The sequence below is a fragment of the Chlorocebus sabaeus genome, chromosome 12 (assembly GCF_047675955.1).
Source record: "Chlorocebus sabaeus isolate Y175 chromosome 12, mChlSab1.0.hap1, whole genome shotgun sequence".
Classification (NCBI taxonomy): domain Eukaryota; kingdom Metazoa; phylum Chordata; class Mammalia; order Primates; family Cercopithecidae; genus Chlorocebus; species Chlorocebus sabaeus.
Window position 1 is genome coordinate 63,995,360 of NC_132915.1, and position 25,897 is coordinate 64,021,256.

Here is a 25,897-nt window from a genome sequence, read left to right on the forward strand (position 1 = left end):
TCTGGCTGGGGACAGGAAGAGAAGTTTAGAGATAGAAGATACAAGTTTAGTGTTTGGATATGTTGAATTTGAGCTAAGCATGCAATATCTGGGTGATACACACTAAACAGTGGTTAATGTGTTGTGATAAAGTAGGTATCTGAAGGTTAGGTATAACTCCTTTGAGAAGTGGAAGAAGGACCTGACTAATGGAATGGAGAGACTTATCAAGTGACACAGAGGGCCCAGTTGAAGTTAAAAATCTGCATCTATTTGCTCTGGTTCTCATCTGTATAATAGTGGGACTTGTCAAGGCATTGTATGTGAAATACCATGAGAAGGATGAATGCAACTTAGATGCACTAGGATGGCCTTATTAACTCTTGCTTGGGTGGGCATCAGAGAAGGCTTCCCTGAACTGTGTTTTGGAGGAAGAGTTGAATTTTCCTCTATGGAAAGGTGGTGTGAGATGCTATTTCAGGCTAATGGAACAGAATGAATAAATAAATATGTGGGGTTTTGAGTATGTGACTTCTTTGTGAAACAAGACAATTAGATTCTAGGAATGTATATGGGGTCAGGAAAGAGGCAGAGGAGAGGAATTTGGGGATTTGGGTCAGATCATGGAGAGCCTTGATGATTCTGTCAATGGATTGATTGGATTTTAGTCTTAGGCATTATGGGGAGATCTGTGGGGAACAGAAGGACACAATCAACTTTGACATGGTTGTAGAATGTATTTAAGATAGTGGAGGGGGAGAGGTACATTTCCATTTTGAGTCATGGGGTCAGTTAAAGGATTGTTTGCCTAATTTTCTTACTCAAAGGGAACACATTATCCTGGGGGGTTGGGATGTAGATATGGAAGCGATATGTCCCCATTCCAGGAAGTGTCTTTCTCATCTTTCCCACCTTCCTGGAGCTGTACTGTTTTGGAGGATTCCTGGTCACCTAGTCCAGGACAGGTGACCCATTAAGTAGGCAGAAATAGCTTGAAAAATTGGGAACCTGTGAATTCGATTCTTGAATTCTCCCCTCTACTTGCGATGTAATATCAATGGGCCTTTAAAAGAGAAAAGAATGTGGTGGGGCACTAATGGACCGAGGTGGGTGGACTTTCCTTACAGAAGGAAGCCTGTGGGCCTATCCATGTATGGCCTAGAAGGCAGTATAGACTCTGATGAATAGGAAAGGAGTAATCTTTATTTTTATCCTGTTATGGCTTTATTGGACCCTTCTGGAAATGTCAGTTTCCTTTAGAGTATTGTCCTGGGTTTGATAAATAATCAGATTTGGGATTGCAGTCATGGTTTTATCATCTAGATCACTGTGATTTCTATTAGGAAAGCAGCCAATCAGTGCCCCCAGGCCTGTAGCCATTCAGCATCCTGGTTCTGGACTTAACTCCAGGCCCTACCCTGGCCCAACTTAAGTTTGGGTCTGAGAAACGGGCCAAAGCTCATTGGGTGAATGCATGGCCAAGCCTGCATTGCAAAATGGAAAAGGCTCAGCCACCAGGGCCTTTGGAGTTTGAGGACTTATACCAGATCTAGAATAAGCTCATGTGGCTTCTGAGGAAGGAAATCACTCTGCTCAGCCAGCTTAGATAGCCTGTTGAAGTGGTCCTTGGTAACAAAGCTGGTCTTGCAGCCTTGGCAGCCCTGACCCTTGATACAGGCTACTTTGGAAAGGGGAAAAGGATGACTGGAACCCCTGGGTAGATTTTGTCCCTTGATTTAAGTAGCTCCAAGGATGTTCCAAACTAAAAAGCCTGGGCCAGCAAATACAGGTAGGAAGGATTCTGGAAGCCAGTCAGCTGGGCTCTGTGAACTGCCTAGTTGTCCCGAGGACCTCTCCCTCTCTTCCATGTCCGTCGGAGTTTAGCTGGCATTTTCTTTGGGTTCCTTACTTATAGGACTGAATCTACTAACCTTTCTGCCCTTTTTTTCTGCTCTTTCTCTCCTTGCAGAAGGAAAGCGAGGAGCCCTTCAGGTTGTGCCTATGACCCTTTGGGTCCTTTTTTGTCTATTTCCCTCCCCTCCTTCCCGAGCACTGTATGTGTGTGTGTATGTGTGTGTGTGTGTGTGTGTACATGCACATGTGCGTGCATGATCTGTGCCTCTGAGCTTTGGCTCATACAGTCTATTTTTCTGAAAAGCAGTTTGTGTGCATGCTCCTTGCTTGTGTGTGCTCCTGCAGATATCCCTGGAGCACATTGTGAGAATGTGTGTGTACCAGCATGGATGTGCATTCAATGTAGCATGTGTGTGCTTATACTTATACCCAGTTTGACTCCCCCAGACACTGATTACCCTCCTTTTCTCCTACTCTGCTCAGTGTGTGTCCATTTTCTACCTGTTGCTGCAAACTCTGGCGTATGCTGTAAAACCTTGGCTGAGCCTAGCACGCATGTGTACTTTGTATTTGAGAGCAGGCTTTGCTGCAGGCATTTAGTGCCTCTTGCCTGAGGCCCTAAGTGTGAAGGTACCTGTGCTCTGAACAGGCTTCCTGACCTCTCTGTTGAGCACAAGCTTCTATAGACCTGTTGTGTGGTTTCCTGAAACCATATGAATGCATAGTATACTAATGTCCTGTGCTTGCAGGCACTGGCTTTTGAAGACCATGAGGATTTGCTTTGCCTGTGATTTGGGCCGTAGTAAACACTGTGAATCCTCCTCAGATGAGTTTCTGCAGATCACTGTATACTCTGAAGCTTGTATTCTGAAGCTGTAAGCCTAGGATCCATGCTCACCATGTGTTTCCTTCAGACACAAGTTGTATGTGCTATGTGTGCAGGCTTTTGCAGAAATATTGTTATCCCCTCTGAGCACAGGAAATGTACATGATCTCAGGCTCTCAAAGACTTTTTGTGACTTTGTTTCCTTAAGCTCGGTGGTTTCTGGCAAATATCTCACTCTAAGTAGGAAATAAGAATCTGCTGAGTGTGGTGGCTATTGCCAGAGGGAAGATAAGTTCTGGTTGGTAAGATCTGGGGATTTAGGGATTGGCTCCCCCACACTCAACCCTTATCCCTTCCATAAGCAACCTTAGAAGACTTGCAGTTTTTCTGTTACTTCCCACCTACTGTTGTTTCTTCTCTACTATCCTCATTGTCTTTTGCTTCAGCCACTTCTGGCTGCCTTTTGGACCTGGCCCTCCCATTACCAATATCATCCTACCTATAGAAAGGATAGGAGGCAAATAGGGTGGAATGGGGGCTCTGGGCAATAGGGAGATAGGCTTGATTAAAACATAGACAACCTAAGAGGAGTCTTAAATCCAAAATTCATGTGAGCCTACTGCTGACACAGGTAATTCTCCCTCACTTTTCCATCACCGTTAGCTCTGTCCTGTCTGTCCCTATTTTCCTTTGTATTGCTTCATTCTATCCATAACTTCTCCCCACTTTAGCTCTCCAAAACATCGCTCACTGTTCAAAGCTAAGCACCTTAATTTTGCCTCCCTTCTTGAGCTCATTTGCTCCAGGATAGTTAGGAGGCAGGGAAGTTGTTGGGGGTGGAAGAAAACAAGGAGGGGCATGTGCTATTGGATCTCTGGAGCACTCTGGCAGCTTTGGAACTCTCTGCATGCCGCTTGAAGGATTTGCTTTTGTTTATTGTGTTTTCTTTTGGTACAGAAACCTTTAAAAGGTGATTTTTGAACTGTTCCCTTCCTTGAATTATTTGGTGCCTCAAGTTTTGACTTCTCATTCTAGGGCCTATAGAATTAACTAGAATGATAATCCAAGTGTCTACCCTGGGTTCTGTTGTTATATAGAATGTATTAAATGGAGAGAATATACTCAGTGTCAGTGAGTCAGGGGTTCAAGGCACCCAAACTAAATCCAACCACAAAATAAGATAGGAATCCAGAGAGACCAGGTCTGACTCTGGGACATTAAGGGAGTTTAGGAACATAGCTGGAAGAAGACTGGACTGTATATGAAGGTGTTCTTTTGCTTTAGTGAGGCCTGGAAGCCTACATAGGCCCTTCTCCTGTGCTTGGTTTACTACTGTCTATACCAATGGCTCATATAAGAGTGATATGAGTTCTGCCATTCCAGTAGACTTTAGTCCTGGGACCTCAGTGAGCCAAAGCTCCCTTATGCCCTATTCACCAAAGAGACAGGTATACCACTCATTTCGGCAGCCTGCTTGTTGCCCTGGCTGATCAGGACATTGGTTTAGATGTCAGACAGGCTGTCACCACATGGTGAATGTGACTCACACTGCTCTGGGCTTGTATTCTACTGCTCGCTGCTTGGGTTACAGGCAATCTCCCATCTTTCCCAGGATCTAACTTGTTTCCTATCTCTTTTTAAAGATTCCAGATGATGGTGACCCCTCTCTGCCTCAGTGGCTCCCGGAAGGGTAAGTGATTCCCTGCAAGGTTTCTGTGGATTGTATTCAGTATCTCTTGATGCTTTTAGCTTTTCCCCTGAGAAGCAGGGGAAACATCTTCATAAGCTGCATCCTGGGGAAGGAAAAGGTTCCACTATAGGTTGGTTGCTTCTCTGAGACAGAGGAGAGAACTCCGCTGACAGATTCCTCGGACGCAGAAGAGGGATCTTTGCAGAATGGTTACACTGGGGCAGGGAAGGGAGCTTTGGGACCTTCTCATCCTTGCCTCTGTAATTTCTGGTCCATCTTTTCATAGTGGTGATATACCCTTTAGGTAGAGCAGAGAGAAATTAGAAAAATATCTGCATTTGGAAACATGTTCTTTCCATTTCTTTTGTTTTTTAATTTTTGTGAGTGCATAGTAGTCTATGTGTGTCTATTTATAAGTTACATTAGATATTTTGATACAGGCATACAGTGTGTAATACTCATATCAGGGTAAATGGGGTATCCATCACTTCAAGCAGTTATCCTTTCTTTGTGTTACAATCCACTTATACTCTGTTATTTTAAAATGTGCAATAAATTGTTGTTGCCTGTAGTCACCCTGCTGTGCTATCAGATACTAGACATTATTCATTCTGTCCATTCCACTGTTGATGGTGTGGCTGATTAAGTTACTCCCTAGGCTTGGTCCTGTTCCAACTGTTGTGAATCATCTACTTATTCCATTCCACTGTAGTCAGGACATAAGTAACATCCCTTTCTGAGCTCTGTATGTTCTGTCTGCTTCTTGTTTGGGAGTTTCAGACCCATGTGATTGTACCAGAGTCATTTTAAGCTGCTCAATGTGTTATTAAAGAGAGAAGAGAGTTCAAGTACCTTCCCATTTCCCACTCCTTCCCACAAATATCACCAATTAGGTATCTGTACCTTCCTTTTCCCTTTTTCCTACAAAGGCTTCTGACATCAGAATTTTCAGTAGTTGCTTCCTCTTGTGGCCAGGGAAGAAGAAAGATCAGGTAGATGGTCTACTACATTTTTACATGCTCCTTTCCCTTGCAATTTGTTGTCTTTAAAAAAAAAAATTTTTTTTTAACTTTTGTTTTAGGATCAGGGGTACATGTGCAGGTTTGTTATATAGTTAAACTCATGTCACAGGGTTTTGTTGCACAGATTATTTCACCACCCAAGTACTAAAACAATAGTTATTTTTTCTGCTCCTCTCCCTCTTCCTACCCTTCACCCTCAAGTAGGCCCATGTCTGTTGTCACCCTCTTTGTGTCCATGTGTTCTCATCATTTAGCTCCCACTTACAAGAAAGAGCATGCAGTGTTTGGTTTTCTGTTCCTGCATTAGTTTGCTGAGAATAGTGGCCTCCAACTCCAACCATGTTCCTGCAAAGGACATGATGTTGTTCTTTTTTATGGCTGCATAGTATTCTGCGGTGTATATGTACTATATTTTCTTTATGCAGTCTGCCATTGATGGGCATTTAGCTTGATTCCATGTCTTTGCTATTGTGAATAATGCTGCAGCGAACATACTCATCCATCTGTCTTTATGGTAGAACACTTTTTATTCCTTCCTTCCGGTATATACCCAATAATGGGATTGCTGAGTCGAATGGTGGTTCTGTTTTAGTTTTTTGAGGAATTGCCACACTGCTTTCCACAATGGTTGAATTAATTTACACTCCTACCAACAGTATATAAGTGTTCTCTTGGCCGGGCGCGGTGGCTCAAGCCTGTAATCCCAGCACTTTGGGAGGCCGAGACGGGCGGATCACGAGGTCAGGAGATCGAGACCATCCTGGCTAACACGGTGAAACCCCGTCTCTACTAAAAAATACAAAAAACTAGCCGGGCGTGGTGGCGGCGCCTGTAGTCCCAGCTACTCGGGAGGCTGAGGCAGGAGAATGGCGTGAACCCGGGAGGCGGAGCTTGCAGTGAGCTGAGATCCGGCCACTGCACTCCATCCTGGGCGACAGAGCCAGACTCCGTCTCAAAAAAAAAAAAAAAAAAAAAAAAGTGTTCTCTTTTCTCTGCAGTTTTGTCAGCATTTTTTTTTTTTTTTTTAGTTTGTCTTTTAATCAAGAGTGAATCATTGAATGAGCTACTGCCTTCTTTTATTGAAAGATTGTTTATGTTAAAAAAAATTTCTTGGCTTAAGAGATACATATTGTAGTTTCTAGAATTAGCTACAAAGTTGTGGCACCAGTTGCTTCAATGATCTTTAGTTTTTTTTCCTTCTAATAATTGTAAACTACATACATGTCAATGGGACATATCCAGACTATTTTTAAATGTAGCCATGCAGTAGTTTTCTAAATAATTCCCTATTGTCTTTCTTCCTTTTGTTTCACCTTAGTCCTCAGAAGCTGTCCTAAGTATAAAACTTCCCTCGATCTGGTAATCTCATTAAAAACAAAGCTCACTGCCTATGTTCAGGGAGCTAGTTTATTAGAAATCAGCATATTGAATGGCCTGTTTCAACTTCTGGACTTGACCCAATTTGTGGTTCCATTCTTTGCCTAGATAGCTACAAGTACCTACTTTTTCTGTTGGAATATTTCTGTCTTTAGACCAGCCGTGGTATACAGCCCAGCTACCCAACTTTCCCAACCTCTTTGCTCTCATTAAAACCGGGTATATGAGTTCTTTTCATTAAGGCCAGAGAGTTTTTTGTTGCTCATCCATCTCATTTTATAGAAGTATCACCAAGGCCTAAAGTGATGAAGGAATTTTGGGAGAAGACATAGTACATTAATAGAAGAACTGGAGTTAAAATCCAGGTTATCTCAGTGTAATTTCTTTTGGGTACATTTTCTGTTTTTATTGCATATTGTTATAAAAGAACAATAAAATTAATCAGTATAGAAAAGGTATAAAAGTTTTAGAAATATCCAGCTGCTGTAGCTGTAATTTTTCCCCAGGCTCTATTGATGTGTCCATAGGGCTAGGCCACACTCACAGAGTCCTTTTGCTGTTTCCTTCCTAAATGGTGTTTTGTTTTGTTTTTCTTCCCTTAAGTGGTCTTTTGGAAGTCTCCCATACCACCTCCCCTGCTTCCACTTGATTATGAGGGCTCCTTTCTCCATGGAGAAGGCTTTTCTTCAGGAGGCCTAGGTAGACAGAACTGGTGACTCTTTTACTCTTGGTTGGAGATGGTGTCCTTCTATGTGCCATTATCTGGTAGTCTTACTCACCTAGACTCTTGCCATAGAGCCACCCTGTGGGTTCTGTTCTAGCACAGGCTTGGCAAGACTTATCTTTGAGGAGCAGTGTCTTTGCCTTGAGTTTGGGGAGAAGCCCTCTTGAGTGCCAATTACTACCTTGCCTTATGGAGCACAAAAGTGCCTTCAGATACACTGAAATGCCTTGAACTATCACTGTGGGATAAAAGAGGCTCAGTCCTCAGCTGAAACTGTAAGAGACACTGAGGGGTACTGTGAGAACAGATTCTATTGCTCACTCTTCCATAGCTTTATTTCCCTGACTTACTGTCTTCCCTTCCCGTCTCAAAGGCACATGATAGAGGTCAGTTCATCTTCCTCTGGGGAGAGGGAGAGCAAGGTGAATGGAACACTGAACACCAGTTAACTCAAAGCAAGACTGAAGGTCCTGACATATTTCCTTCTCTCCTCAGGCCAGCCGGAGGGCTCTATGGCATTGACAGCATGCCAGATTTACGCAGAAAGAAGCCACTGCCACTTGTCAGTGATCTGGTGAGTGAAGACTTTTGTGCAGGCATAGGCAGTAGCCTTGGGGTATCCCCCATTGGGCCTTGACAAGCTGTCAGGATTGGGAGTCGTCCATTTAATGACTCAAATTGGTCTGATGATCAATCATTTAAAGCCTTCTGAGACTTAGCAATGGCTTCACAGGGACTGTGTTCTACCTCACTCCCTAGTCAGAGTCCTGAATTTATTAGCTCAAGCTCCTATCTGGAATATTTGTGGCTTGGGCTCTCAAAGTTAGGATTTTGTGTCTTCCTATAGGCATCTAGCTCTTACAGGTATCTCTGCAGCCTTCTTTGATGACCTGTAATGGAAACTGCCTCTAGCCCTTGACCTAGATCATTGAGCTTGGTATGGGATGAGCATGACTAGAGCTTGATGCCTTCTTGGAAGTCAAGCAAAAGTTCTTCTCAAGACGTAGGCTTTCGAGACTATCTCTGTAACCTAGTGTCAGGCGCTGAGAGGCAATGATAAAAATTTGTGGAATTGAATTGAAACAGGCTTAAGAGTTAAAGCTGATTCCAGGGCCTCCTCCCATCCTCCCAGGATGACCAGAAGCCCCATTCTGGGTCATACCTTGTGAGGCGCAAACAGCCCAAGGAATTTTCTGTAGCCTTGTGTGTAGTTGGGGGTGAAGTGAGGTCCAGGCTCTCTCAGAGCTCTAAAGCCAGAAATAGGGTGTAAGGGTTCGGTTAAACATGAACCCTTTTCCCTTATTACCATTTTCTGTTTCTGTTTTCTTTTTTGCTCTCTATTCTATCTATTCTATCTATTGTTTTTCCTATCCACTCCTCTTCCCTCTTCCCCATTTCCTGCTCCACTAGTTTCTCCCTCCTTAGTTGACTGAAAGTATCATCTGCCATTTTCTCTTCATCATTTTTCTTCCCTTCCATTATTTCTTACCATTTGTTCATCTTCTCCTTTCTCTCTCTTTCTCTCTTTCTCCTTCCTTCCTTCCTTCCTTCTTTCTCTCTTTCTTTCTTTCTTTCTTTCTTTCTTTCTTTCTTTCTTTCTTTCTTTCTTTCTTTCTTTCTTTCTTTCTTCTTTCTTTCTTTCTTCTCTTTCTCTTTCTTTCTTTCTTTCCTTCCTTCCTTCCTTCCTTCCTTCCTTCCTTCCTTCTTCTTTCTTTCTTCTTTCTGTCTTCCTTTCTTTCTTTCTTTTCTTTCTTTCTTTCTTTTTCTTTCTTGAGACAGCATCCCACTGTGTTGCCCAGGCTGGCCTCAAACTCCCAGGCTCAAGTGATCCTCCCGCCTCAGCTTCCCAAAGTGCTGGGTTACAGGCGTGAGCCACCATGCCTGACTCCTCCTTTCTAATGTACCTCTTCTACCAGCTCTTCATCTAGCTGGTTGAAGATAAATTCTCATGCCATCTCTTCTTCAATACCATTTTCCTTTCCTTAATGTCTCTCATCTCCTCTTTTTTCTCTTCCTTTTCTTCCTACTTTTTTTCCTCATCCTTTCTCACTCTTTGCCCACAAGCAAGTATCCAGTTTATTTCTTGCTCTCCCTCTCTGTCTTTTGCCCTATCTTTGGCTTTATGGCATAATACTCCTTAGAGTAGGTACTCTAGGCTTTGGGTCCTAGCCAGTGGTCTGGATTGAAGACAGTTTTTAGTGGACAGAAGCAGAGTGGATTGGGAAATGCTTTGCACTATAGAGAAGAACCTCTCAGTTGCCTCTTAAAGTTTTCATGCCTTTTCGGGTCTTTAATATCATGTTGTTCCTTTCTCTGCTGTCCTCTACACAGGCTATGGTGAGTGTCTCCAGAGCCCTTTCCCATCCTCTTTAAAAGTCTGCATCCCTGGCCAGGTGCAGTGGTTCACGCCTGTAATCCCAACACTTTGGGAGGCTGAGGTGGATGAATCATGAGGTCAGGAGTTTGAGACCAGCCTGACCAACATAGTGAAACCCTGTCTCTACTAAAAATACAAAAAAATTAGCTGGCAGTGGTGGTGGGTGCCTTTAATCTCAGCTACTCGTGAGGCTGAGGCAGGAGAATCGCTTGAACCTGGGAAGCGGAGGTTGCAATGAGCTGAGATCGCACCACTGTACTCCAGCCTGGGTGACAGTGCAAGACTCCGTCTCAAAATGAACAAAAAACGTCCGCATCTCAAATCACTTGGGCCCTTCCCAGCTGTTCCTCCTGCTCAGGCTGATATTTTGACTTCTGTCTTCTCAGTGTCCTCTGCCTTTAGGAAACCATGTGCCTCTCCAGGGGCTGCCCCTAAAGCTTGGGCTTGGCAGATACATGGGGCCCCCTATGCAAGAGCGTGGCTAGCAAGGTAACCCCAGCTCTCAGACTTAACTCCCTGTCCTGCTTGATTTGACTGAGGCTTCAATGCCCCTTTCACTTGCCAAGTGCCCTACATGTAGGTCTGCTGGCCTCTGTAGCCACCCAGGGATTATATGGGCTTGGGGAGGTGCCAAGTTATAGAGGTTACCATGGAATCATTTTTCTCCATGATGGCTCTTGAATGTGACTTTGACAGAGTTGTGTGTCTCTGTTATTCTTAATTACCTGTTTTCTACTATAGTTCTAAGCTTTTCATTTTCCTTTTCCTTCCCATAAACAAGGAGTTTCTGTGGGGTAGGACACTAAGAAGAGTGAGGGAAAAAGAAACTCTTTGGATGATAGATACCCTGAAGAAAGTGCTGTTCTAACATAGTTAGAGAAGCCCCCTGAGGGCCTTGGGTTTTGCATCTTAACCTGGGACACTTGTCACCTGTTAGGGCCGTTGCTGTGAGTGACAATAAAAATAGAAAGTACTGTAGTAAGCTATAGTCAAGTGGCTTTGGTCACTGAAGCTCCCTTCCCAGGACTTTGCCAGCCCTTGGTGGTGGTCAGGGCTAACAGCAGATCTTCCCTCACAGTCACTGGTCCAGTCTCGGAAGGCAGGAATCACTTCTGCAATGGCTACACGCACTTCTCTTAAGGACGAAGAGCTGGTAAGTGACCCATGTGCTTTCATAAGTCCACTGGCCTCAGGACTGGTGATCATCTCTGTAGTCATACAATTGTAGTGGGAATTCTGGGAATTCAAGAGTGCTGGGCACACATTGCTGATGAAAAAGACAGATAGCATCAGGTGTTAGTTTTCCACACTGGGTAAGGCTCTAAGCGAGTCTAGATCAGAGGGTAAGCCCAAGTCTCATGTTGAAGGGTGTGACCACTGAACTCAGGGTTTTATGATGGACCAAGTACCTTCTGTTTTCTTAGAAAGTGTAAATGCTGGAACAAGGCTCAGATTCAGCATCAGGTCCAACCTGTGTTGGACAACCTGGAGCACACTATATTGTGGGCCTCATTCTGCTAGGCTGGGCTATGGGCTGGGCCAGGATAGAGCATCTTCTTCATTGCCAGAGGAGACATGAAATCAAGGTCCTGATTGTCCCACAGGGTCTCAGTTCTGGTATCTCCCTGCAGAATCTAAAAGTCATGGGGAACAGGCATGGTGGCTTACGCCTGTGATCCCAGCACTTTGGGAGACCGAGGCAGGTGGATCACTTGAGGTCAGGAGTTCGACAAGGCTGACCAACATGGTGAAACCCCATCTCTACTAAAAATACAAAAATTAGCCAGGCGTGGTAGCATGTGCATGTAATCCCAGCTACTCGGGGGCTGCGGCATGAGAATTGCTTGAACCTGGGAGGTGGAGGTTGCAGTGAGCTGAGATCGCAGCACTGCACTCCAGCCTGAGCAACAGAGCAAGACTCTGTCTCAAAGCAAACAAAAAACAAAAATCATGGGACGGGGTATCTTTCAGAAATCCCACGTGTATAAGAAAACCCTGCAGGCCTTAATCTACCCCATTTCGTGCACCACTCCTCACAACTTTGAGGTCTGGACAGCCACTACCCCAACCTACTGCTATGAGTGTGAAGGCCTCCTCTGGGGCATTGCCCGTCAGGGCATGCGCTGCAGTGAATGTGGAGTCAAGTGCCATGAGAAGTGCCAGGACCTGCTCAATGCTGACTGCCTGCAGCGTGAGTGCCCTGTGGGGTGAGGGGCAGGGAGTGGGGCAGTAGGGGCTCTGGAGGGGCTCTCCAAAATAGTCTGTGGCAAAGAGCTGGGATGGCTGAACTAATCATTCCCCCAGTCCACCTGATTCTGAAACCCTATCTATTTCAGAGAAGGTAGGATTCTGAATCAAGGAGCCTTGCCTTTCCAAATAGCAGGTCTTACACTACCTTCTTAAGCACCTTTAGGAAAAATTCTTTGAGCTTTCTGTGGCCTTCTAATGTAGCTAGAATCTCTTCTAGGATTCAGTTGATCCCAGAGACTGAGCTTTGCAGTGTATACAGCACAGCGGCCTTATAGTCCAAATGACAAAAGCATCAGGATCTGAGACTAATGAGAGGAAAGAAATAGAGTTTTGTGGGGTTCCAGGCCCCACAGAGGAACCTCCCGAAGCCTGGAATCTAGGACTCAGGGAAGGCAGCATTCATTGCTTGTTTTTAGACAATAGTGCCAGAAATAGAAGTGTCAAATGAATCTGACAGACGTCCAAGAGGAGAGTATGCCAGACCCCCACAGCCTTGGCTAAATATATGACTTGTCCTGCCATGATGGAGTGGGGAGAATAGGAGCAGGAAAAGCAACAAGTTCTTGTCAGAGAAAATGGTAGGGGTCAAAGTTCATATCTCCTTGCTACCCTCCTGCTTTGCTTGCACTCACTGTGGCTGGACCCCAGGAAAAGCAGGGGTGAAGGAAGTGGAAACTATTTTCCTGCCCTCCAGACCTCCCAGGTATTACCGACAAGCCAGGCTGTAGCACTGAAAGCTTTAAGGATTGTGCTAGGAGAAGGGAAGGTCACCTCTAGACAGACCCACAAGTACTTCATTATCCCAAGGACACCTATGACATATATAAGGGGACCAGGGAGAGGCCTTGAGAAATTATTCATGGAAAATGTCCTTTGAAGAGCCTCAAATTGGTGCCAGTGGCATGGCTAAGTTAGACATGAAGAGACAGGTAGGACAGGGTCAGCAGAAGAGGTGGGCTCTGAAAAGACTGCCTGAAGACAAATGCTAGTAATGACTTGGACAAAACCCATCATGAAGAGGTGGCAAGTGCAGGTTCCAGAGGGCCTGTGCCTTAATTGCTGAGAAGTAGCAACCAGCCTGGCTGCATAGTTTCTCCGCTGCTCTGCAGCCTCTCCTGGGCCCCATTCCTCAGCTCAACCCTTGGTCTGGTAGGTGACTTGTTGCTTAATTCTAATTTCTGTTCCTGGCCACGTTCAGGGGCTGCAGAAAAGAGCTGTAAACATGGAGCTGAGGACCGGACCCAGAACATTATCATGGCCATGAAGGACCGCATGAAGATCCGAGAGCGAAATAAGCCAGAGATCTTTGAAGTTATACGGGACGTCTTCACAGTGAGCAAAGCTGCCCATGTGCAGCAGATGAAAACAGTGAAGCAGAGTGTACTGGATGGCACCTCCAAATGGTCAGCCAAGATCACCATTACTGGTGAGCAGGCCACAGTTTGAGGGGACAGGAAGGCCTGGGCTATGGGAAGGAGCCTGGGGAAGAAGCATCCTGAGCATGAGGGAGCAAGGGATTGCGAAGAAAGAAAAAGGAAATCACTGGGAAGGAAAGTCCTCATTATTCATCACTCCTCCTTACCTAGACCCTGGTGCCGGAGAGGCAAGACTGCTATCTGCAAACAACATGAACCATAATACAAGGATTTGCTAACAACCTAACACTGTAGATTGGCTAACAGTTTGATACTACAAGAGGTGGGGGGAGGGGGAAGGGGAAGGGCAGGGGACCAGGGAGTAGTTAACCAGTGGTTTGCTAACTGGGTGGGGCTGAAGCATGTATATATCAGAGGGTATAAGGACCAGTGTAGAGACAAGTGGTCAGTTAGGGGTTGGGTAGGGAGATGGGATGCTTGGGCTTTAAAGGAAAGGCTCGTGGCCCAGGAAGAAGAATAAATATGGAGGAATGGGATTATGGTATCTGTGCAAGGAGCATAGACTGCTCTAAGATGGAGAGCATATGAGTAGTGCTGTGGAGGGCTTCTGACCGACTCTGAAGCCTCCTGTACATGCTTGGGTTGCAGTGGTGTGTGCCCAGGGCCTACAAGCCAAGGACAAAACAGGATCCAGTGACCCTTACGTGACTGTGCAAGTCGGCAAAACCAAGAAGCGTACCAAGACCATTTTTGGAAACTTGAATCCTGTTTGGGAGGAAAAGTTCCATTTGTAAGTCACAGAGAGCTTTGTCTTACCTGGGACTGTGTGTATTGGGGGAGCAGGATCACATCCTGCCATTCTGGGCTTGAACTTGAAGATTGGGCAAAGGCAGGGGAGAAAAACCATTTCTCACATGCTTTGCTCAGGCATCAGCCATTCTTTCTCCAGTTTTCTTCTCATGACCTGTTGTGTCAGGGTTACTATGCCCATGCCCTGTCTTCACCAGGGCTATTAAAGGGGCCCTAGGACACCCCATCCTGCTTTTTCTAGCAGTAGAAAGATTTTACTACTTTACTGCTCAGTGACAGAACCAGGGACTGACTGCCTTATTGTACCTCCTACCCTTGCCTAGGAAGGTACAGTAGGGTTAGGCTCTCATAAGGAAGGCTGTTATACAGAGTGGGGAGGGAGTGTCCTTGTCCTAAAACTGGGTAATTCTGGCTTGAAAGTAGAAATCTGGGTCCTGAAGTTGCTGTTTCCCATAAAGGTAGTGTTTCTTCCTGCCTCAGCTTCTACCCTCACTGATTTTTTAATTATCTCACTTTCTTATAAACTATTTCTTATGACAGTAAAAGATGGTTATTGAAAAATGACAAACTAATATCTGGAGAATCAACATGCTTTGTCACTCCCCAATAAGGCCTAGGGTCCAGATTTTGGATTTGAATCAGCCAAGCAGGCTGGCTATGTAGAGGCCTCCTTCTGTTGGCTCCTCAGAAGATTCATGTAGAGAGGGATTAGGGCCATCACGGTGGCTCACATCTGTAATCCCAGCACTTTGGGAGGCCAAAGCAGGCAGATCACCTGAGGTCAGGAGTTTCAGACCAGACTAGCCAACGTGGCAAAACCCCATATCTACTAAAAATACAAAAATGAACTGGGCATGGTGGCAGGCACCTATAGTCCCAGCTTACTCGGGAGGCTGAGGGAAGAGAATCCCCTGAACCTGGGAGGTGGACGTTGCAGTGCACCAAGATCATGCCACTGCACTCCAGCCTGGCGACAGAGTGAGACTCCATCTCAAAAAAAAAAAAAAAAAAAAAAGGATTGGGATATAGTAAAATTAATCTCTAATCCAGAGATAATATTAATAGCTACTAGGAGAAGCACCTGTTTGAGAATCTGAATAGTTCCTGCTTGAATTATTCTTATGACTAATTTAAAATCAACTAGCTCTAGGTCGTTTTTGCCCACTTTTAGTAAACAGTTTTTTAAGCTCATTTTCTGTACAAGACACTATACATAAAATAGTGTATCTAAAAATGAATAGAACAATCCCTGGCTTCAAGAAGCTCATTGTTGATGTGTCTATTATCTTCCCACAGAGTGGTGGTTATACTGTAATATTTTAATGGAATGTGGAAAGATGTCATAAGAACATAGGGAAAGGAACAGCAAATTTTGCCAGTTACAACTTTTGGGTGAAACAACAGAACCCAGAAAGCAACGGTTGGAGAGGACAGCTTGAGAGAAGACCTGGGAAAACTCCTTTCTCCAAAGCAAACCTGATAGAGGAGATGACATTTCAATGGGATATGATAGGATAATATAGAAGCTCACCAAGCACATAGTTAGGCAGATGGGGGAGTTAGATAGAAAGCTAAACAGTTATAACTATATGGGCCTACCGTGGACATGTGTAGCATCTTTACTGACTTCATGTCTTAGGCTCTGAGGATGGAGCTAGCAGTTGCTTCCTGGAGCTCCGTGGCATATCTAGCTGTTTTCCTCTTGGTATTGCTGATACAGCTAGCTGTATAGGAAGTCAGAATTGACCTGAATTACTCTTCCCTCCACCCCTTGCCCTTTGTTCTAGGACAATAAGAACTATACAGTAGTAGATAGAGCCACCCAGGCCGAGGAATGAAGAGTCATTTGCTGGGATAGCCCAACTTTTTTGGAACTTTAGTACTACTGTCCTCTGACTTCTCCTCTTCCAGGGCCTCAAGTGCAGCTGTCAGAGCTTTTGGGAGGGAATAGGAAGTAACAGGATTTGGCGCTACTGGGTCTGCCCCTAACAGAGCTTGCCTAATTCTCTCACAGTGAGTGCCACAACTCCTCTGACCGCATTAAGGTGCGTGTGTGGGATGAGGATGATGACATCAAGTCAAGAGTAAAGCAACGCCTAAAGCGAGAGTCCGATGATTTCCTTGGCCAAACCATCATTGAGGTTCGGACCCTAAGTGGCGAGATGGACGTCTGGTACAACTTGGGTGAGGAAACTGGACCCAAGAAAGTTGCTTGGAAGGGAGAGCATGAAGGGGACCTAGGAATAGTTCTTCTACCAAAACCACCATTTGTCCCCAAAGCATATCTCTATACAGAGCCTGTCTTACCTGCAAAGAACTGACTATGGGGAGGGATGGGGGACAGAGGAGTGGCAGTGGCTGCAACTCACTCTGGCTGAACGTTCTCTGGGTTTCAGAAGGCCCTTTATTCTTCATACTAGTGCCTTTGTCGCCCCTCCACACTCCTGTTCTCCTACCCAGCTAGTTCAAGGGTATTTGTGGAATATATGGTCACTGGAATGATTCACCCTATATGGTGAGTCCTTGGGTTGGCCCCTTCTTTTCCTTGGGTTTAGCCAGAATGGAACTATCTTTGCTGTCTAGTTGCATTGGTGTCAATCTCCAGTCTTCTTTCCTTCATAGAGAAGAGGACAGACAAATCAGCCGTCTCAGGGGCTATCCGACTACAAATCAGTGTGGAGATCAAGGGGGAGGAGAAAGTAGCCCCATACCACGTGCAGTATACGTGTCTCCATGAGGTGAGCCAGCCCTTGGTAGGTGGGGGATCAGAAAGCAGTGCTGGGAGAGGCCTTTGGCCATAAGTAGGATTGCTGGGTGGTTGGAGATCCAAGGCCTGTTTTAAATTTTATCCTTTACTCACTCTGCTACCCTGGAAAGCCCAAGTGATTGAACCCAGACTGCATTCTCTTCCACTAATGTCAGAACAGCCTATTGGGGCCATAGGAGGAACTGAGCAATGACTAGAAGGACAGAATTTCTGTGGAACCTTCCTTATTCACATTCTCCTGGGCTTTACCACCAAGTTTGTTTTTGTTTTTCATATATATTTAACCCATTCCCTTTCTCTACTCTCTCTTCTGCAGAACCTTTTCCATTACCTCACAGACATTCAGGGCAGTGGAGGAGTCCGCATCCCTGAAGCTCGAGGAGACGATGCCTGGAAGGTGTACTTTGATGAGACAGCCCAAGAAATTGTGGATGAATTTGCCATGCGTTATGGCATTGAGTCTATATATCAGGCCATGACGTGAGTCTCTGCTGGGGTGCTGGGAAGTGGCTACTAATCACTGGGTGGCTAACTAAGGCACACTGACATGGTGGGCAGGTCCTTAGTGGGTTAGCATGTAGTGATTCCTTTCCTTTCCTCTCTGAGTTGGGTGGGATAGTTCTGTACCCCAAGGCAAGAAGGGTATATGTAGAAAGGGAATGTTTTGTCAGTAACTCACAGAAAAGGGAATGTTTTGTCAGTAACTGCCTCAGAGTTGAGATAACTCCGCAGGGAAAAAGGCATGTGAGAGTATGCAAGGACAAATCTGCCTAGACATCACAGGCCTGAGCAGACAGGATATGTGTGCTCATGTACATGTGTTTGTGATACCTGGTCTGGCCTAGACTGGCCTGGGGGTCAAAGAGGACACTAAACTGCAGGGAAAGCAGCTGTGTGTGGAGTCGATCAGGACTCTTTAAATGGGAATTCCAAATTGCTATGAGAAGCAGAGTAGCCTTTCTGTCAGTGATGCTGCCCCTAGAGCTGTGCACAGAAAGCAGCCCTAGGCAAGCAGAGGGCAGCAATTGCCCTGACTGTGCTTCACTTAGCCCATATACTTTTAATGAGTTCCTGCTTGGCTTTTGCCGCAAGCCCTGAAGAGTCTTTGAGGCTGAGGGTGCTGTGTTTTTCAGGCACTTTGCATGTTTATCATCCAAGTACATGTGTCCTGGTGTGCCAGCAGTGATGAGCACCTTACTGGCCAACATCAATGCCTACTATGCCCACACAACTGCCTCTACCAATGTCTCTGCCTCTGATCGCTTCGCAGCCTCCAACTTTGGGGTAAGTATCATGTAAACACATATGTCTGCATTGGTTACCAATTAATAAAGTTTGATTTTCTTTTTTTTTTTTTCGAGACAGAGTCTCGCTGTGTTGCCCAGGCTGGAGTGCAGTGGTGCGATCTTGGCTCACTGCAACCTCCACCTCCTGGGTTCAAGCAATTCTCCTGCCTCAGCCTCCTGAGTAGCTGGAATTACAGGCACATGCTACCACGCCTGGCTAATTTTTTTTTTTTTTTTTTTTAGCAGAGACGGTGTTTCACCATGTTGGCCAGACTGGTCTCGAACTTCTGACCTTGTGATCCACCCACCTTGGCCTCCCAAAGTGCTGGGATTACAGGCTTGAGCCACCGCACTCAGCCAAGTTTGATTTTTCTTGGCTGGTCCTGTAGAGTTACTTGATGTGCTTAAAATTCAGGTAGCTACCATTTTGATAGATGAACCTTGTTTCCTTATGGGTATGCAGACTATACTAATAGCCTCTCCACAGACACAAAGAAGAGAAGGTGGTTGGGGGTGGTACCACCTGGGCTTGGCCAGAATCTCTCTGGGCCAACAACTTGGTTGAGTTACCATATTCCATACTCTTCAGTCTTGCAGGTCCACAAATGGACTTTTAAAAATCTTGTTCAATCTGTCTGTGACGGATTCATATTACTTGAGTTTATATGAGACTGATGTCTAAGCAACGATGCCAGTGTGCACTTGAACCTGTCCCTTTTCTAGTGTCTGGACTGTTTTCCCTATCCAGGGTGTGCCCTTCCTGGGTTAAGGTACCTGAGAAGTTGAGTCATTACTCAAAATGTCACCTGACATTAATTCAGTATAAACTAGATAAAATCATTCTGACCCAACACAAAAATGACCATTTTTTGGGCATAAAGTTACTGATATCACCCCAATTCACTGAGTCTGTGAGCCCTGATTTTTTGGTACTAATGAATTTTTTGTTGTTGATAGAGTCTTTCTGTAGATGTGTAATGTATTAAGCCAGTCAAATATTTGTTCCATTTTGCCTCATCTCATTATGTATTGACTTAATCAATATCTACTCATATAATCAATATATGAGTTCTAGGAGTGGGATGCCAACATCCTGCAGGCATATGATTCCATGTTTAGTTAAATTTTTTCTATGAAAATCAGCTATTAAAGTAGTATATGTTAGATATTTTAACATTTAAAAAGTATACACTATGGGAAGTGTGTGTGGAATGTGGTTTAAAGAGAGACCCCTTCAGGCCTGCCCTGTTATCTTTCAAATGCATCAGTTTCTCTCTCCCATCATCACTGCTAGGCTGCGGCTGTATAACTGTTATGCAGTACCCCGAGATAAGTCAGGAGACCTCAGACTCAAGAGAGAATGTGTTTGGAGTTTCTTCTTATCTAACTGAGATAAGTTACAGTCCCAAAGGGATAGAGATGCACTGGTCGTGCCCTATTGACTCTTGGATAATCCAAGGAGCCTTTTCTCCTCCCAGGGACTTGGCTTTTTCCTTGCCAGTGTGAGATTTCCCAGATTGGGACAGAGCTGCAAAGAGATAGAACAGGGACTGTCTATCTCATTACACTGTTTGTTGTTCTTTCCATGGGCAGGGATGTGTCTCCAGCCCAATGCCTCCCAACTCTTTCTACTCATCCAGAGGTGGTTCTGTTTCTGTTGTAGTTTAGGGGACTCAGACACAGGTTCTCTTTTTCTTCCCCATTATTTGTTTCTCACCCTCAGAAAGAGAGATTTGTAAAACTGCTGGACCAGCTACACAACTCACTGAGGATCGACCTCTCTACATACAGGGTGAGTGAAGACATGGCTGTGGGCAGGATAATATATATCAAGCACAGTCCCAGAGAGACTGTAGGCCAATCTTGGCTGTAAAGACTGAGGCCAGGGAAAACTGGTCTGTGTCATCACATCCACACAAATGGCCAATGCTACTGACACCTGTGGTTCTTTTAACTCCAGGGACCATGTGGTGTATAAATAGCAGCAGGTGTGGTTACTTTTTATGGACAGTTGGCTTTCCAACCTCACTGTTAACACTCTACTAAACTCTCTGGTGACATTCTCATTAGGGAGTTTCCTGAGGATAATGTCTTCCAGGAGTACCCTTTTAAAAAATTAGATACCTAATTACATTTCTCTTTTGCATTTTTCCATACTCTCCTCGTTTTCCAGGGGAGGTGTGAGAATCTGGCTAGGGGGAGAGAGAGTAGCTTGGCTTTTGCAAGTAATTTGTATCAGAGAGCATGTCCATTTGTAGTATAAAGGGAGGAAATAGGTGTAGTAGGAGGATGGGTACCTGGGACAGGACAGGATAAGGAAATGGGCAGTTTCTCATTTCCTCCTATGTTAGATCTTAGAATGGCTTCATTACTTGCCTTAAAGTGCTGTGAATTTTCAGAACAGGCAATATGCGCACATTAAAAAGTAAGTATAAAAACAACCTTAAAGTTAAAAAGAAGTGAGGTTTTAATTGTCTGCTCGAGTGCCCTCCATTTGCACAAATAATGGACAACTGACTGTATGTCTTATATTTGGCATGTAAGTAGCCATTTGAAGGTTTAAAAACTGACCATTAATGTGAAGACAGGCTCAGCATCTCCCTTCAGCTCTTCATAGCAGCTCCCTCCTAAGACTCATGCCAAAGTGAATGAAGTAAGGATGGCTGGAAATTCCTAAGGAACTCACTCCAAAAGCAGTTCTGCTCAGAGATCTGCCGTCTGCTGGCTGCAGAACAGTAGAAGAGCTGGGGTCTGTTGTACAAAAAGTACAGGTCCTGGACCTCAGTTTGGCCTGTAGTGTGGCTCCACTTATATTCCAGGATATACAGTTAGATTGTAACTTTTGAAGAAGTCACTGTTGGTGTGTAAGAATCTTCATCCAAGAAAAGCATGTGTGTAAGTGTGTGTGTGCCTGTGTGTTCCTTTGTACAAGTTCTTATACATTGCATGGGAAGTAGAACTGGAGGGAGGATGTGTTGCTTTCTAGGGTGGAGAGTATTAACCCCTGCTTTTGGCAAGAGCCTGTTTGCATCAATAGAAAAAAGAGAAGGAGACCTGTAGCATTGCAGTGTTTTTGGCCAGCTTGACTAGAGAAAAACCCAGTAGGTAGCAATTAGGGAAGCTTTTGATATCATCACTTTTGGCGGGGAAGGTTTTCATAGTCCTCTGTTCCTTTCTTACATTTGCTTGATTTGCAACAGAATAATTTCCCTGCTGGGAGTCCTGAACGGCTTCAGGACTTAAAATCCACAGTGGATTTGCTGACCAGCATTACTTTCTTCAGAATGAAGGTAAGAAATGGACTGGGTTTGGGTGGTTCTGGGCTGGAGACCTGGCTACAGGAACATGAAAAATAAGAATCATTGGGCAGAGTCTGAAGCTACAGGATTCATCACCTCTAAGCTTACATTTCTGTGTACCTGTTCCCTGGGTTACTTCTGAGAGAGCACAAGGACTATAAATCCATGAGGATGGACTGGAAGTTTTCCCTGTCAGCTATCCTGGCAATTCATCACAGGGAAAGGTCTAGGGACCCAGAGAGGGATGAAAGAATCTAGAGTAGGTTTGGGGTAGTGCTAGGAGAATATCCCACCCAGGTGAGCAGGACCTTGGGCCCATATTTCTTCTTTTAATTGGCAGGTACAAGAACTGCAAAGCCCTCCAAGAGCCAGCCAGGTGGTAAAGGATTGTGTGAAGGCCTGTTTGAACTCCACATATGAATATATCTTCAACAACTGCCACGACTTATACAGCCACCAGTACCAGCTGGTAAGAGGTTCGGGATCAGGTGGGGCCAGCTATCAGTGGCTCTCTAGAGCCTCGGCTTTCCTTCACAATGGTGGTGGAAAGGTGCTCAGGACAAAGTACTTGATGTTCTTAACGGTAAGTGAGTTGTGGAGTATGAACCATGTAGACCATGAGATATGTGGATGGAAAGAGACCCCTGGGCAATGACAACAATAATGATGTTGAAGAAAGTAAACCTAAATTCATGGGGTTCAGGGGTTGAGCAGGTGAATTCTCAGTCCATCCCAGAGTCTTTTTTCTCCCTCAAGTTTAACTTTATTCTGACTCTTGCAGACTCTTGTAAGTTCTGGGCTTCCTTCCTCTGGAATCTGAAGTGGTCTCTGAGCTGCTGACTCCTGGAAGGTTTACTTTTCCCTCTGATTACTTCTCTCTGAAATGTGTGGTTCTTCTGGGCCGTATTCATCCACTGTCTATCAAGGCTAACCCTATCCTTCTGTGAGGCTGAACTACTTCACTTGTTTTAGCCTGGCATCCTAAGTCAGTACCTGGTGACTTAGTGCGTTTTCTCAGATCCTTCTAGTAGTATCCCCGATCCATGCTCCCAACTTATTTCAAAGCCAGAACTTACTTCTAGCTCCAATTACTCATTACAGTTCCAGTTTTAGGAGTTTCTTGCTGACCATACATTTGCAGAGTGGATTCCCTTCAGTACAACAAATATATATTGAATGTTTGTTCTAGGCCACGTCTGAGGAGAGCACAGTGCTCCTTCAGTAAGTTTGCAGTCTCATAAACATATATATAACTCTAATCAAAGGAGTCTGTTTGAAGGGCCTTGAAAAAGGGATAAAATTAAAGGAATCCCAAGGAGAAAGAGTCTTTCCCCATTCTTGATCAGATACCGGAAAAAGCTACATAAAATAAGGAACATTTGAGATAGACCTTAAAAGGCAGTGGGATTTGGACAACCAATGATGGCAGGACAACCTAAATGTCTTGGACACTTATCTTTAGGTAAATCCAATTTGTAAAGCTTCCTAGGAGCACCCTCATAAAGACTAAGATCTTGTTCCTACTGCCTCTTCTCATTCCCAAGTGTACTTTCTGTGCCAGCCATGTATTTAAGCCTTCTTCCTTTTAAGGTTTATAAAGCCTCCTATTGGTTCTGAAGTCCATGGGAGGTTTTCCTGAGGACTTTGTTTTACTTGACACATTCTGTCATCCGTGTGTGAAGTCTCTCTGGTCAAGGCAAGACACTGTTCTCAGGTTTGATCTTTCAACTATGCAGAGGTCTGGTTGAATATTTGGTCTCTATTCCCCAGCATGAGAATGAACTAGACTTTGAAAGAAAGTTCATAAACTATTCAGGGATACTCTTTAGCCTTTGTGTTTTGGTATCTGCTTTTTACTTTCTTTCAATTTCATTTTTTCCTTATTCCATATTTACACTGGCATAAACTCTTCATGTCTTTTAAAATTTCCGTCTGTTGACCTTCAGTCATTGGTTTATTCGTCCATCCATTCACTTAACAGAGCATTAGAGGCAAAGTTGAGTAAGAGGCATTTCAGTCTTTGGGGATCTCATTGTTTAGTGGAGGTCAGAGCAAATTACTATATTTATTTTTTGTTGTTATTTTGTTGTTACTGTGTTTTACTGTAGTTGTAGTTTTCTGATACATCTACACCAAAGGTTCAGTGAGCGTGCTCTGGGAGCCCTTAACAGGGATGTCAGGAATACCTCTCAGAAGAGGCAAAGTTCAATCTGAATTTTGAGGAAGGAGTAGGAATTAACTAAAGAAAGGGGCTGGAGGGAAGGGGCATACCACGAAGAGCAAATAGAATGCTTAGAGGCACAGAATTATGTATAAGCATGTTAATTTAAAGAAATATAAGCAGGCCAGGCGCAGTGGCTCACGCTGGTAATTCTAGCACTTTGGGAAGCCGGGGCGGGTGGATCACTTGAGGTCAGGAGTATATGGTGAAACCCCATCTCTACTAAAAATACAAAAATTAGCCAGGCATGGTGGTGGGTGCTTGGAATCCCAGCTACTTGGGAAACTGAGACAGGAGAATTGCTTGAACCCAGGAGGCAGAGGTTGCAGTGAGCTGAGATCATGCCGCTGCACTCCAGCCTGGGCGACAGAGTGAGACTCCATCTCAAAAACACAAAATAAAAATAAAGAAGTATGGCAATTTAGGGTACTTACAGCATCAGGCTGTGGGATTCAGCTATCTGGGATCAAATCTTAGTTCTGCTCTTTACAACTGCATGACTCTGCACAAGTCATATAACCTTGCTGCCCTTCTCTCTCCTCATCTGTAAATGAAGGTGATAATAATTTCTACTCAATGGAGTCGTTGTGAGGATTAGATAGGATAATGTGTATAAAGGTCTCAGCAGAGTGTGTGGCACATAAGCTGGAACAAAAAGAGTTGTATGAGATTGAGAGAGAGTCATATTCTGGAAGATATAAACTAAGGAATTTAAACTGTATTGAATGCCGTTGAAGGGCTTTAAGCAGAGGAGTAACACGCTGAGATTTTCTTTGTAGAAAGATCACTGATAGCTGCAAGGAGGAGGGATTGGATTGAAGATCAAAGACCAGTTCAGAAATCCTTGAATGATAAGAGCCTGAGCCAGGACAATGACAGAAAAATGAAAGGAAGAGACGTATTTAAGTGATATTAAAGATTCTGTCCTGGTTTCTAGTAACTTCCTGATAATGCAGGCTTATTAAGGACTGTGGAAGCTTTCCAGTGGCATGTGACATCCTACATAAAGGCCCTGTTCCTGTACTTCTGGGCAGCTCCACCTTCGTCTTTGTCTTAGTGGGAGACAATATGTGTTCCAGGCTTCCTGTGGTGACTCCTACCTCACTTTTCTGGGCTGTGACTATAGAGTGATTTTTTATTCTATATTTCAGGTAAAGCTTTCAGGCTTGCCTCTTCCCAAGTAAGGCCCTTTCTTATCCAGCTAGGCAAATAGCTTCCTAAATGCAGTTCTTCCCCCTAATAACTTCAGGGGGTCAAGGGAAGTCCTACTCCACTGAAAGGCTGAAATGTACCCTAGATCTGTTCAGTAGCTCCTGCAGAAGTTGAAAGAGCTCAGAACTGAGATGTGTATGTGTGTGGTTGTGGTGTGCTGTCAGTAGAGGAACACCACCAGAAGAAGAGGGCTACCTGCCTGTAGGGGCCGCATAGAACTAGACCTATTAGTGAGGCTGGAAGGACTGTTTCCTTTAGCCAGGGAGTTACTCTGCCCGTAGCAACTGAGAGAAGGAAGAAGGAGGATGGGCATCTTTATATCTCTTGGACTGACCAAGTTTATCAGAGCAGTGCCCTGGGGCTGAGGACAGAACTTCTCAGCGACAGGCTCCCTGTGTTCTGGGATCTCACAATAGTCATTCTTACAGAACAGGGATAGTCTTGTGGAAGACAGGCTCTAGGAGAGGAAAGGTCCTTGATTCTAGAGGAAGAGGTATAGGGAGGGGAAGAGAAAGAGGATCATTGGAGACACCCTTTACGTTCTACTCTGACTCTCTCTCCCTCTCTCTCACTGTGTCCTCTGGATCAAGAAGCAGGAGCTACCTCCAGAGGAACAAGGGCCCAGCATTCAGAACCTGGATTTCTGGCCCAAGCTCATCACACTTATCGTGTCAATCATAGAGGAAGATAAGAATTCCTACACACCTGTTCTGAACCAGTGAGTATCACCCTCTTTGGCCCTGTCTGTTGGTGATTGGTCTGTCCATCTGTCTAACAACCTCTTTCTTTCCTGTCTCTGTATGTTTGCAGTGCCACCTCTTCTTCCT

The 25,897-nt window shown here is 44.7% G+C and overlaps 1 protein-coding gene across 4 annotated transcripts in view; it reads left to right on the top strand.

The window, feature by feature from the left end:
- The window catches only part of UNC13B (unc-13 homolog B), a 233,211-nt gene that overhangs the window by 192,042 nt on the left and 15,272 nt on the right, over positions 1-25,897 (top strand). For 3 of the 4 annotated variants that reach the window (XM_073021753.1, XM_007968847.3, XM_073021752.1), the window contains 14 exons: positions 4,303-4,349; positions 7,968-8,046; positions 10,928-11,002; positions 11,821-12,040; positions 13,298-13,525; positions 14,124-14,265; positions 16,300-16,469; positions 16,908-17,023; positions 17,369-17,532; positions 18,186-18,336; positions 20,062-20,130; positions 21,539-21,628; positions 21,978-22,106; positions 25,661-25,788. In XM_073021753.1, coding sequence (XP_072877854.1) covers positions 4,303-4,349; positions 7,968-8,046; positions 10,928-11,002; positions 11,821-12,040; positions 13,298-13,525; positions 14,124-14,265; positions 16,300-16,469; positions 16,908-17,023; positions 17,369-17,532; positions 18,186-18,336; positions 20,062-20,130; positions 21,539-21,628; positions 21,978-22,106; positions 25,661-25,788 — 1,808 coding nt within the window. The remainder of the gene's footprint in view (positions 1-4,302; positions 4,350-7,967; positions 8,047-10,927; positions 11,003-11,820; positions 12,041-13,297; positions 13,526-14,123; positions 14,266-16,299; positions 16,470-16,907; positions 17,024-17,368; positions 17,533-18,185; positions 18,337-20,061; positions 20,131-21,538; positions 21,629-21,977; positions 22,107-25,660; positions 25,789-25,897) is intronic. The other variant, XM_007968848.3, reaches the window with a different exon arrangement.